This window comes from Colletes latitarsis, chromosome 6 (genome assembly GCF_051014445.1).
Source record: "Colletes latitarsis isolate SP2378_abdomen chromosome 6, iyColLati1, whole genome shotgun sequence".
Classification (NCBI taxonomy): Eukaryota; Metazoa; Arthropoda; class Insecta; order Hymenoptera; family Colletidae; genus Colletes; species Colletes latitarsis.
This window is the reverse complement of record NC_135139.1, coordinates 6,722,605-6,735,527: the sequence shown is the minus strand read 5'-3', so window position 1 is coordinate 6,735,527 and position 12,923 is coordinate 6,722,605. Positions and strand designations below refer to the sequence as shown.

General features: G+C 34.2%; 1 protein-coding gene across 5 annotated transcripts in view; it reads left to right on the top strand.

Annotated features, from left to right (window-relative positions):
• LOC143342740 (uncharacterized) overlaps positions 1 to 11,807 on the top strand; it is a 188,880-nt gene extending 177,073 nt beyond the window's left edge. For all 5 annotated transcript variants that reach the window (XM_076766935.1, XM_076766934.1, XM_076766936.1 and 2 more), the window contains 3 exons: positions 4,372 to 4,895; positions 7,451 to 7,721; positions 9,784 to 11,807. In XM_076766935.1, coding sequence (XP_076623050.1) covers positions 4,372 to 4,895; positions 7,451 to 7,721; positions 9,784 to 9,897 — 909 coding nt within the window. In that variant the 3' untranslated portion in view covers positions 9,898 to 11,807. The remainder of the gene's footprint in view (positions 1 to 4,371; positions 4,896 to 7,450; positions 7,722 to 9,783) is intronic.
• The last annotated feature ends 1,116 nt before the right edge of the window (positions 11,808 to 12,923 follow it).

The following is a 12,923-nucleotide window of genomic DNA, read 5'->3' as shown; positions in this document are numbered from 1 at the left end:
ATTTTTGGTGAATAGACATACCCCCAAAATCTTGCGCATTTTCGAGAAAAAAATTCAATACGGTCGGAACTTGAAACGTTAATAACTGTTTAACGAAGCCTTCATCAACAAATTGGTATTCTTGATTTTCGTCTTATTTTGGCCTCTAGAATACCCCATTAAAATTTTTCCCAGGGGTGGCGGAACACCCTGTATAACATTCTTTTCTTAATATTGTTTTTAAAATATGTTGGCAAAGTTTTGTGGAGAAGAAACTGGGTCACCCTGTATATAAATCCAGTAAAAGAGAAAAAGAGAAATAAACAAAAATAGAATGGATCTTAAAATGTTTGAAAAGGTTCCACTCGATGCACCACCAGATGCATCATCGCTCGACACCATTTAATTGTCCCTAATGAAATATTGTTCTACCTTCTACTGTTTTGACGCTATGCCTCGTCCCAGTTCCACGAGACACACTATACAAAAGAATATAGAACGACAAACGATTTGAACGCGACAATATGCATTTACACACGTAGAAGGCGAGGTGTAGCTGGCGCTGTTTGTTAAACCTAACCTCGATGGAATATATCTAAATCAATAAGTAACACTAGTAGGAAGCACCAGCCGTAACGAATTATCACACGATAAGTTACACAATTGGTTACGATAAGGCTGTTTGTCTGAACATTGTTATGCTTTGTTCGATTGTCGTACAACCAGTAATATGACGCGGTCGTGTTGGACAACACTACCGTGCTTCGTAAAAAATCGTACGCACTGCGGATTTTTACGAACGACAGTACAGAACGTGCGTGGCTGTTTTTAGTGACCAGTTTGAAAGATTCTCTGTACGATTCACAGCTTTTGAACGGAATAATTGAAACGTGAGTATTTATTCTTTATCTTAATTTTTGGTAAGATCTTTCGAACGACTGGTTACGCCCAAGAGAAAAAGACGTAGAAGTTTTATCTGCTCTGTTGATTCATCGTATGATAATCGTTATGTCTGTGACAGTTATAAAACAGGTATAAGAATACTTGGATAATTGGAAACAGTATATTTCAGACAGTAGGGAATTTTGATCGCGAATTATTCACGATCACTTTTCTTTATTATTCTCAATATAAAACGAAGTATTTATTATATTATTCCGATAGTTGTGTGCACCTGCGTTGCAATGGTATTGGTTCGAAAATATTATTGAGCATATTTGTGTCGTAGTGAGTAAAAGTTACGTCCTTGACTTTTTCTATTATTTTGTATTTATTTATTTTTCGTTTGCGTGAAGTTGTAACGTTTGTATCGGTGTTTTGGAATTAATACTCAAGTGGACAGTTTTAGTTAGTAATGAAGGACAATAAAATGTCTTCCTTCAATTTATTTATTTATTTATTTTTCGTTTGTGTGAAGTTGTAACGTTTCTATCGGTGTTTTGGAATTAATACTCAAGTGGACAGCTTTAGTTAGTAATGAAAGACAATAAAATGTCTTCCTTCAATTTTAAAAGTAACGTCTCTTTACATTTCATATTTTTGTGCTTGCAAATCTGTGACTAGTATCCTCGAACAAATTAAATATAAACAACTGGAATAAATTTTCCTTGTCGACAAAAAAAATTTCTGTCGCTCGTAAACGTTATATGCAACTTAAATATTTCTGTGTTACAAGTTATGATAGACTTTATAATCATAATTATATTATATATTAACTTAAAACAGTATGAGTTTCCGACTAGATTTGAACGTTTCTTCTGCGCGTATTCACTCATACATATCAAATGTATCATGTTTTTATGCATAAAGTATCTTTTACACTGGTCGTTTTATACTTATCATTTTGCATCGATTGGTATACATATAAACAAATGTATAGTTTCATTAACACTAAACCTATCGATACTTCATATGTACCTATCCCTATCACGATTGAATGTTGTGTTTTTAAGTTAATTCATAAGATATCTTACTCTGAAACTTCTTTGGGTGTATAGAATCAAAGCAGATTCTAAAATATATATAGAAAACAGCATAAATTATAATAGTCGTCATTTTCATCGGATAGACAGTGAAGTGCCCTTTAAAACGAGTGTTCATTCAAATCGATAACGTAATTAGTTCCGAAGATATAACGATTTTTAATGGGGAATTCTAGAGGCCAAAATAAGACGAAAATCAAGAATACCAATTTGTTGATGGAGGCTTTGTTAAGAAGTTATTAACGTTTAAAGTTCCGCCCGTACTGAATTTTTTTCTCGAAAATGCGCAAGAATTCGGGGGTATGTCTATTCACCAAAAATGATTGTAATTGACCTCCGCAACCAAAAATAATTTTTCCAGAATGATTTGAAATTTTTTTTTTCGTCGAAAAATTTAGGCACCTACCCTTTGTCGATTTTTCTTAAAAATTCGTTTTTCATTTTTAGTAATTTTGTTTGACGCCCTACAGAAAAGTTGTCTAATACTTTTTTATAGGTACCCATGAGCTCTACTTCAGAAAAAAGTTTCATTGAAATATATTCACAATTGTAGGAGTTATGGCTGTTTGAGAATTGGACCATTTTTATGGGGTTTTTCTCATTTTGCGGGGTCAAGGACCAACTTTTCGAATGTTTTTGCCATTTGTACATATTTTCTACCAAAATACGCGTAGTTTGCTTTTTTAAACATTAAAATCGTTCAATCCTTTCAGAAGTTATGACGTTTTGAAGATTCACATGAAAATTCGGGCAGACATTTCTGGCCAGAGATTATATTTTCGGTAGGGAATTTTTTTCTCGAAAGTGCGTAGGATTTCGGGGATATGTCTATTCACTAAAAATGCTTGCAATTGACCCCTGCAACTAAAAATAATTTTTCCAAGACGATTCGAAAGTCTTTTTTTTACCCAAAACTTTCAGCACTTACTCGAATTTTTTTCTCGAAAGTGGATAGGATTTCGGAGGTATGTGTATTCATCAAAAATGATTGTAATTGGCCCCTACAACCAAAAATAATTTTCCAGAACGATTTGAAATTTTTGAATTTAATTATTAATAACTTTTTAATGAAGCCTCCATCAACAAATTGGTATTCTTGATTTTCGTCTTATTTTGGCCTCTAGAATCCCCTATTAAAATTTTTCACAGGGGTAGCCGAACACCCTGTATAAGGGTTCGAAGCGTTTGTTTACATTTCATTGTTGACGCCGCGAGGTCAATGAACTTTCACTACGCCCTTGGCAAAGTCGTTGACCGTACGTGCTCGCAGTTAATAGTAAATACTACGTCACTCGGTCACGATTGTGACCATGCACGTGCGACAGGAAGGTCCGACGCGTAAGACAGAGACAGAGATAATAGAATTTGAAAAATTACCTCTTCACATAAATTATGATATCTTCAAAACGAAAAATCAGATCGACATAAAGCAAAGACCATTAGAAAGAGGAAGCTTTGCCGCTTCTACCAGTGGCTCAATTATGGAGAAAATACTAATAATTTCGAAACTGCACATAATTAAAGTTTTAGTAATTTTAATATTCGTTAGTAGTCTGTTGTAACACGGAGAGTGGAATTTGAAAAATTACCCCTTCACATAAATTACAATATCTTCAAATCGAAAAATCAGATCGACATAAACCAAAGATCATTAGAAAGAGGAAGCTTCACCGCTACTATCAGTGGCTCAATTATGGAGAAAACACTAGTAGTATCGAAACTCTAAGTGTGTAAAATTTAACTATTTTTAATATACGTTGTTAGACTGTTCTAAGACAGTGAAAACTGAAGATTCTCTCCTTTCATCTTTGCTGTATTTTTCCTATTTACGTCGGAAGCTAACCAGAATTTGGTGTCAAATTTTGTCAGGTATTTTACAAAAAAAAATATAAACCGCTCAGCCAGTAAGCAAGACATTCTACATACTTCTCTAAGAAAACAAAGAATAAGAATAGAAATGAATATTGAAAAATTCGTGAGGTTAAATGGCGTTAAAATAAGATTATTTTGATCTGACAGTGAACGTGTTAATGATTTGTTTCATACTGTTTGTTAACACTGACTGCCCTGTTAGCCATGTATGGATGGTAGTATTTACCACTATGGAACTAGAAAAATAAATTCTCAAGTTGTAATGTCAAGGGAAATGAATTTAGCAAAGTTACAAAAATAAATACTAAAACAAATTTTAGTTAACAATAGTCTAAAATTAAACTTCTAATCTTGCAGAATATTATACAGTTTTGATCTGACAGTGAACGGTGCTAATAATTTCATACAAATTTTTAGGATAGCTGTTATTTTTGGTTTCCGGTTATATTCGTGGGATGTGAAAGTAAAAATGATTTCGTGACTCATAAGAAAAGCAAATTCGAACGGGCGCGTGATCTTTGATATTTCTTGCTTCCAGGTAGCTGCGGACGAACGCGTATTGAACTACTATAGTTGTGCGCTGGTAGGCGATATCCTGCTCCAGGGGCACCTCTACATCACGCCGAACTACTTCGCCTTCTACAGCAACGTATTTGGCTACGTAACGAAGCTGCTGATACCGACGGTCTCGGTGTTGAAGATCAGCAAAGAGAAGACCGCGCGAATCATTCCGAATGCGGTGGCGATCGCTACCGAGGAGGAGAGGCACGTTTTCTGCTCCCTTCTGTCGAGGGACTCGACCTTCAAGCTGATGAAACAGGTTTGGGACGCCGCCATGGAGCCAGAGCCGTCGCCCAAGATTCTGCCGCTCGTGGTCGAGCAAAAGCACCTTGTCCCGGACACACTGGTGGTCGACGACTCCGAGGTGAATCCCGAGGAGGACGACTCCAGCATGTCCGAGAGCGGGACGGACCTCAATTCCAGACCGCCGACCGTCTGCATGGACACGGATGGTGCAACGCCGTCACTCATCACCAGGCCGAGTTTGCCGCCACCAGCAAAGTAAATAAATATTCTTTACTTGTTCGCTACTCTTTCCCTCGATACTGTTCGCGGAGTCACCTCCACCAATTTCTAGAATTGCACCGACGCACAGTGGTGTCGTTTCCTGAGAATGCGGTAAAAAACATTTTCTGACTGGTCACATGCAATATCTTACGAAGTATTGAAGATATCAAAAAGGTGTTTTCACAAAAGTTGTTTTATTCAAAGGGGCGCATTATTTGGTATAAATAATTTTTGCGTAGGTAGAGTGGCAGGGGAGATTTCAAAGTCAAGGTAATTTTTTCATACGGGACCATATATTTTTTTATTCATAATATAATAGCGTTTGTTGTGACAAATTTAACCGACCTATTAGATGATATAATTCCATGCTCTAAAGCCATAAATTATTGAGACGCAAGGCAGTCAGATCAACGCGAATTGTGAGATGTTGATAAAATGAACCCTGCATGACTATACTATTTGCTCCTAGCGGACCGATTCATATTATTAACACAAAAATATATCGTTCGACTTAAAAAAATTAGTTTGATTTTAAAATTTTCCCCACCACTCCACCTACACAAAAACTATTTATACCACATAATGTGTCCTTTTAAGTAAAAAAAACTTTTATCACAATACTTTTTTAATAATTTTAATACCTCGTGAGATATTCCATCTTTCGCACTTAAACGTAACACCCTGCATACAGGGTGCTCTGCCACCTCCTGGGAAATATTTTAATAGGAGATTCTAGAGGCTAAAATAAGACGAAACTGAAGAATATCAATTTCTTGACTGAGGTTTTGTTAAAAAGTTATTAAAAATTAAATTCAAAAATTTCAAATCGGTCTGGAAAAATTATTTTCGATTGCAGAGGTCAATTACAATCGTTTTTGGTGAATAGACGTATCCCCGAAATCCTATCCACTTTTAAGAAAAAAATTCGGGTAGGTGCCTAATTTTTTCGACGAAAAAAAAAATTTTAAATCGGTCTGGAAAAATTATTTTTGGTTGCAGGGGTCAATTACAATCGTTTTCGATGAATAGACATACCCCCGAAATTCTACGCATTTTCGAGAAAAAAATTCATTACTGAAAATATAATGTCTGACAATAACTGTCTGTTATCCTGAAAATTGAAAAGTTTCAAATCATTCTAGAAAAATTATTTTCGGTTACAGGGGTCAATTACAATCATTTTTGGTGAATAGACATACCTTCGAAATCCTACGCACTTTCGAGAAAAAAATTCCTTACCGAAAATCTAATGCGAGGCCTGATGATATGGTTTCCCGAAATTTTATGCGAATCTTTGAAACATCGTAACTCCTGAACGGATTGGACGATTTTAACGTTTCAAAAAGCAAACTACGCGTATTTTAGTGGAGAATATGTACAGATCGCAAAAATATTCGAAAAGTTGTTCCTTGACCCCGCAAAATGAGAAAAACCTCATAAAAGTAGTTCAATTTTCAAATAGCCATAACTTCTACAATAATGAATATATTTCAATGAAACTTTTTTCTGAAGTAGAGTTCATGAGTACCTACAAAAAAGTATTGGACAACTTTTCTGTAGAGTGTCAAATAAAATTACTAAAAATCAACAAGGAATTTTTAAGAAAAATCGACAAAGGGTAGGTGCCTAAATTTTTCGACGAAAAAAAAAATTTCAAATCGTTCTGGAAAAATTATTTTCGGTTGCGTGGGTCAATTACAATAATTTTTGGTGAATAAACATACCCCCGAAATCCTACACATTTTTGAGAAAAAAATTCATTACTGAAAATATAATGTCTGATAATAACTGTCTGTTACCCTGAAAATTGAAAAGTGTCAAATCATTCTAGAAAAATTATTTTCGGTTGCAGGGGTCAATTACAATCATTTTTGGTGAATAGACATACCCTCGAAATCCTACGCATTTTCGAGAAAAAAATTCAGTTCAGGCGGAATTTTAAACGTTTATAACTTTTTAACGAAGCCTCCATCAACAAATTGGTATTCTTCATGTTCGTCTTATTTTGGCCTCTAGGGTCTCCCATTAAGATTTTTCCCAGGGGTGGTCGAACACTCTGTATATTATAGATTAATGTGTTGACTAATATTAGATATAATGATTTTATAAAATGAATTTAATTGCTGCCCCAATATTACCATCATATATTATAGATTACTGTGTTTACTAATATTAGATATAATGATTTTATAAAATGAATTTAATTGCTGCCCCAATATTACCATCATATATTATAGATTACTGTGTTGACTAATATTGGATATAATGATTTTATAAAATGAATTTAATTGCTGCCCCAATATTACCATCATATATTATAAATTAATGTATTTACTAATATTAGATATAATGATTTATAAAATTTAATTGCTGGCCCAATATTACTATCATATATTATAGATTACTGTGTTTACTAATATTAGATATAATGATATATAAAAAGAATTTAATTGCTGTCCTAATATTACCATCATATACCATCATAAAACATTTCAATGTTGTGTAACACGAGAATTAATTCGTGGTTGTTCTTTGTGTGATTGTTTCAGAGTGGAGTCATTGCCGGTACCATTGCTTCCAGCTACATCCAGCAGACTCAATGTTATGTTGTCCCTATTCACGGGCGGACTGAAAACTAGCACAGTGATAGCTATTCTGATAGCTCTTTTAGCGGCTCTCTACGTGTCAGCGGCACTGATGATGTTTCGCATCGACAGGTTGCACACAGCGTATCTCAACCATCCTCTCGTTTCGCCGGAACGTTTCACGCAGGATCGGCTATTGCATTATCTTAACACAAATCTTGATCAAATAATGAAGGTACGCTGATACCTGATGGAAATGAAGTACTTATCTTAAAAGTAAATTATACACACTACGATTGTAAGTTTAAGATCATTCTTCAGCCAATTAAAAACTGTAATTCTTTGTTGAGAACTTACTAAGTTACATATAAAGTTTATTGTATAGTGTATATTCAGAAATTAAATGTTAAATGCCTTTGTAAATAACGAGTATTTTTGCTCTAAAATTACCACGACAAGTTTGAATAAAATTGGCGATCCCACAGGTGCAACCTCTCCGTATCAGGACAATGTTGAATTGTTTCTTTATTAAATACATTTCGTTTTTGTTTCGCGGTGTTTTGACTTTTTAGATGTTCCATCGGCTGTAAAGCGTTACTTTCATAAAGAATTATAAGGATATCGTGAGTGACAGCGAAAAAGGTGGTCTCAAGCTTATAACTTGTAGTGTACATACATATTAAACTAACAAATTTGAGTGATGTTTATTTGTATAAAGGACAATTTTGTTTCACATATGTTGAAAACCAATACGTTCAGGATTAAAATTTTGTAATTCCAGTTTAGTGCCCTATAAGTATAACAACAATTAGATTAATCTTTTTATTCTATTAACAACTATGTAAAGTTTCAACGTGTATAATATAATATAACTGCAAAATATTATTTAATGGCCTATGGACGCAGTTAAAAATTCTTGAAAACTATATTGTTATGTAGCAATAAGAAAAAATAATAATAATTTTTAAAGATTAATAATTTTAAATAGATGAAGATGTTACTAGTGCAAGCCCATCCGCGAGGAGTGTTATAAGAGTTATAAAATATTGAACATTTTAACAGTGTTTACTGCTCTTAGCAGTTGTGTGAAACATGTGATGGAAATACTAAATATTAATTTTTTGAAAGAAAAATTCTTAATCTCTGTTTCAATCCTATATGGCACGGTATGCTTTGAAATGTGGACCAACACTCATAAATTCTTATCAATTAGTAAACTATAGATATAAAATCAATAGAAGCATTGGTAATACGACGATGTTTGAATTCCGTAATTAAGTGTAGAGCTAACTCAATGGGAAAAGAATTAGACTCTTTTTGTATTATGATTAATAATTGTTTTTTCTAAAGTTTAAAAATTGTTTTGTTTTCTTTGCATCTCAAGATTCTGATATTCTATTTAAAAATTCTCGAGAATCTTTAGAATTTTCAAAATAAAGTAATATTGTCACGTAACAAGAATTTCGTTTTCGAAAGTAGACATTAGGAATAAAGAAACAAATTAAGGAGGAAATAAAAATTCAATACAATTAATTTTATTTGGTATTCTGCTTAATCGGTGTTAGCACTGTTCGCTGTTTTTTAAATTTCGTATGTCATATGATAGAGAATGTAAAAAATATTTAAATATAATATTGTTCATCTTTCTAAATAAATTAATAATGCCAATAACTAAATTACTGGCGCCATGCTATTACGCATACCGTAGATATGTATACATATGTATAGTGTAAAAATGAAAAATTTTATTTTAAATATTATCATATACTTATGTTACAAAAAATTCATAAAAATATCGTTTTATTGCCGTCACGGTAAGCGTAATTCTTTAAATGTATCTAACTTTCCTTCTGTAATAAAATTAGGGAAATATTTTCAAAATATTCAACATCTTTTTCTGTTGAAAGAGTACTCTTTGTAGTTGCAAATATTGTAACAACAGAAACAATCTGTTCATAGCCGAAAAATTTAAATACAGTATTTTTTCTAATACATTATACTTCATATTTGAACGTTTATGTAATATATTATACTCCATCAAAACAGAAGTATTCGATAAAATATGTAAACAAAAATAAAGTTTGAAACATAACAATGAACTCAAAAAATATGTTTTATAGTTCGTGTCGTACTGTAAAAATACTTCAAAAACTCAGATGGTCCATGAGTGTATAAAATATTCGAATAGTCAGGTCGTAGTTAGAGCATTAAATAATATCTCTACGGTTTGTGGTTAGGTTTGAAATAGTTGATCGTCTGTTGCGTGAAAGGTATAAGATTCGAATGAATTGTTTCAGGTGCGACAGAGTTTGCAGACGTTGTCACAGCAGATGGTGACGATGAGCCAAAGCAGTGAAACGGACTCGGTCGTGTCCGGCGGCGTGGCGGAACCGGAAGACGCCCCGAGTTAGCCCCCGACGAAGCTAAATAATTTAACGCAACCAAATAATACGAGTCCCCGTCGCCTCGCTAGCGTATGAAGCGTCTCGTATTAATACGTCGTTGTCTTCGTCGTCGGCGTCGAGTATTTTGGCGCGCGAACACGATCCGTGCGACTGATTGACGGTGTCGCTTCGACGGTCCTCTATAGGCATTATTATTATTAGTACCTAGACTTCGGAGGTTCTGACGATAGACAGTTCGTAAAACGGCAAACAAACCAAAAATAAAAAAAATAAAAAACACCTCAAAAAAAAACAAAAAAAAAATAAATAAGAAAATAGAAAGAAAACGAATTAAATGAAAAAAAAAACAAGCAGGAAACTTGTAAAAGATCTTTCTAGATCGAGCATGCGTAACTCGATTCGACTTTCAGTCACGCTTGCAGGCGTTTATTAAGATGATGCTTGGTAAGCAGACAGAACAAATTATCGTGTAAAACTTATCATTTGTATGCACACGTACACGGACAGCGGCAGAGAAACGCGCATGCGAACAATAATTGTACGATTTTGTTTGACGATGATGAATTCTCGATGAATACGAAAGAATAAATATTCGAGCACGCACGGCGAGCGAAGGGATTTTCGTTTTTGAACTAGTCATATATATATATATGTATGTATATGCCCCCGCATACGATAAGAGTATACTGGACAAAGTGGTATATATATATAAATATAAATAATATAAAAAAAAAGCTATGGAAAAGCTATTATTCTATATATATCCATTAAATGTATATAGAATAATGCATATTCCGCGATTACTTGTTGATTATTGTGTATTCGATGCTAGTTGGGGAGCACTATCTTTTTAATCGATGCAGCTGGACGAAGTCGCGCCAACGTTGAGCGACCAACGTTACTTTAATGTCCTACTGAACAAAAAGAAAAATTTTGCGTTATCGCGACAAGGATGAGAGATAGACGCAACGACGAATAACGAGCTTGTGCGGTGTTCCGATCGTTTTGGAATACAAAATACTTTTCGTCTATGGACATCGAATACTGCGCCTTTTCGGTGAAAAGTTGCATTTTTCGCGCACACAGGTGTTCCTACGAAATTTTTCATCGTCCGTTCCGAAAGCGTAACGAAGAATTGTTTCTTTGATTTCCCGAGGAGTCGTGAGACGACGGAAACGGCGCAAAAAAGCTACTTCGTGAAATATTCCATTTTGCTTGAACCATATATTTCGATACGGCTGCACATACGTTCTTCTATGCGACGTAAGACACGTTCGGACAAAAGCGTTATTATATTTGCGATTAAATATGGAATACGAGAAACAGGAGACTTGACTGTGATAGTAGGATCGAGGACGCATTTTGTTGAAACGCGGCCGCGTTTTTTCGGATCGTCGGGTTGCTTCTTAATGGAAAGACTGTATGGTTACCACGATCTTACCAAATTACTATACAGGGTGTTCGGCCACCCATGGAAAAAAATTTATTGTGAGTTTCCAGAGGCCAAAATAAGACGAAAATCAAGAATAGCAATTTGTTGATTGAAGCTTCGTTAAAAAGTTATTAACATTTAAAGTTCCGCCTGTGGAGCGGCGCGTGTGGATTGCCCTTCTACAGGCAGAACTTTAAACGTTAATAACTTCTTAACGAAGCCTCAGTCAAGAAATTGATATTCTTCATTTTCGTCTTATTTTGACCTCTAGAATCTCCCATTAAAATTTTACCCAGAAATGGCCGAACACCCTGTATACGGTATAAACGCGGCCGTATTTTCGAGATCATGTGGGATCTAAGAGAAGTGCTGTTACATTATTTAGCTATATTTATAACAAAAAGTGTATGTACATCAAGAGAAATTCACTTAAATATTGTTTCTTGATACATTATCATTTAATATGATTAAATATGTGATTGTATATGGTGGTTAACGCTAATTTCTAATCATTTAAACAATACCTATTACTATCGTACTTTTGATTGCCGATGGTTGCGGAACGTATTCTAAATTGTAAACTGCGGAAAGTATGGAATAGGGATCACATTTATGGGGTAATAATTTAATAGGATATGTAATTTATTTTTTATATTTTACCAATTTGGAAATACGAACACTTACACACATTAAAATGTTTAATGTATTTTACGTGCCGTTGATTGGATTTATAAGTTTATCATTAAATATGCCTTTTAGTGCGTAGATAAATTTGGAGTCGAAGGGAAACTTGTGCCTGGCATGTGCCATAGAAAGGAAAATCGGCTGCATTGTAAAACGAAAACTAATAACGAAACGCAAATTCACGTATGAAATAATAAATATCAGAGTTTGTTCGCTGCATATTTCCATCGAACCTTGTTTTATACCTTCCGTTTAAATCGAAAACTTTGGTTTTGAAATTAGACGATGCTGTTATTGCAATGGATAACTTTAGCGAGATAACGTGAATATAAAAAAGAAGGGGTGTACAGGTACGCTTTTAAAACGCTGAGAAATTGACAAATTGACAAATATCGGGCTCCGCCTGAATTCGTCGCTTCCTTAACACTGACTCTTTGCGGCACAGGATTTCAAATAATAAAATAGACCCATATTGCATAGAAATTTTATTGCGTTTTAAATTAAACAAAATTGATATATTTTTATTAATAAAGGTATCACAATGTAAAAACATAAAAGAATAGTAATAGTTTAATTAAGTTTGTTGTTTTAGGGTGGGACTGTATTGGCATGTTGAATGTTGCCAACAGAAGTGAATAAATTTGTAACATTTGTTAAAGATATTACCGACTGGTTTACGTAAATAAGACGAAATATAAACCTATGCGCATGCAGCTATTGCAATATTTCCAGGTGGGACTAAAAATGTCCCACCATGCAAAAATGTGGGACACTTTTAATCCCAGCGTGCCCCAGAGTTAATGACCGCACGTATCACATGATAACTGTTGTTCGTCACCACTGATATTGTAGACCAAAGTGAGATACACGAAGATGCTAGGAATATTATAAGGAATTATGAATGCAACCTCAACAA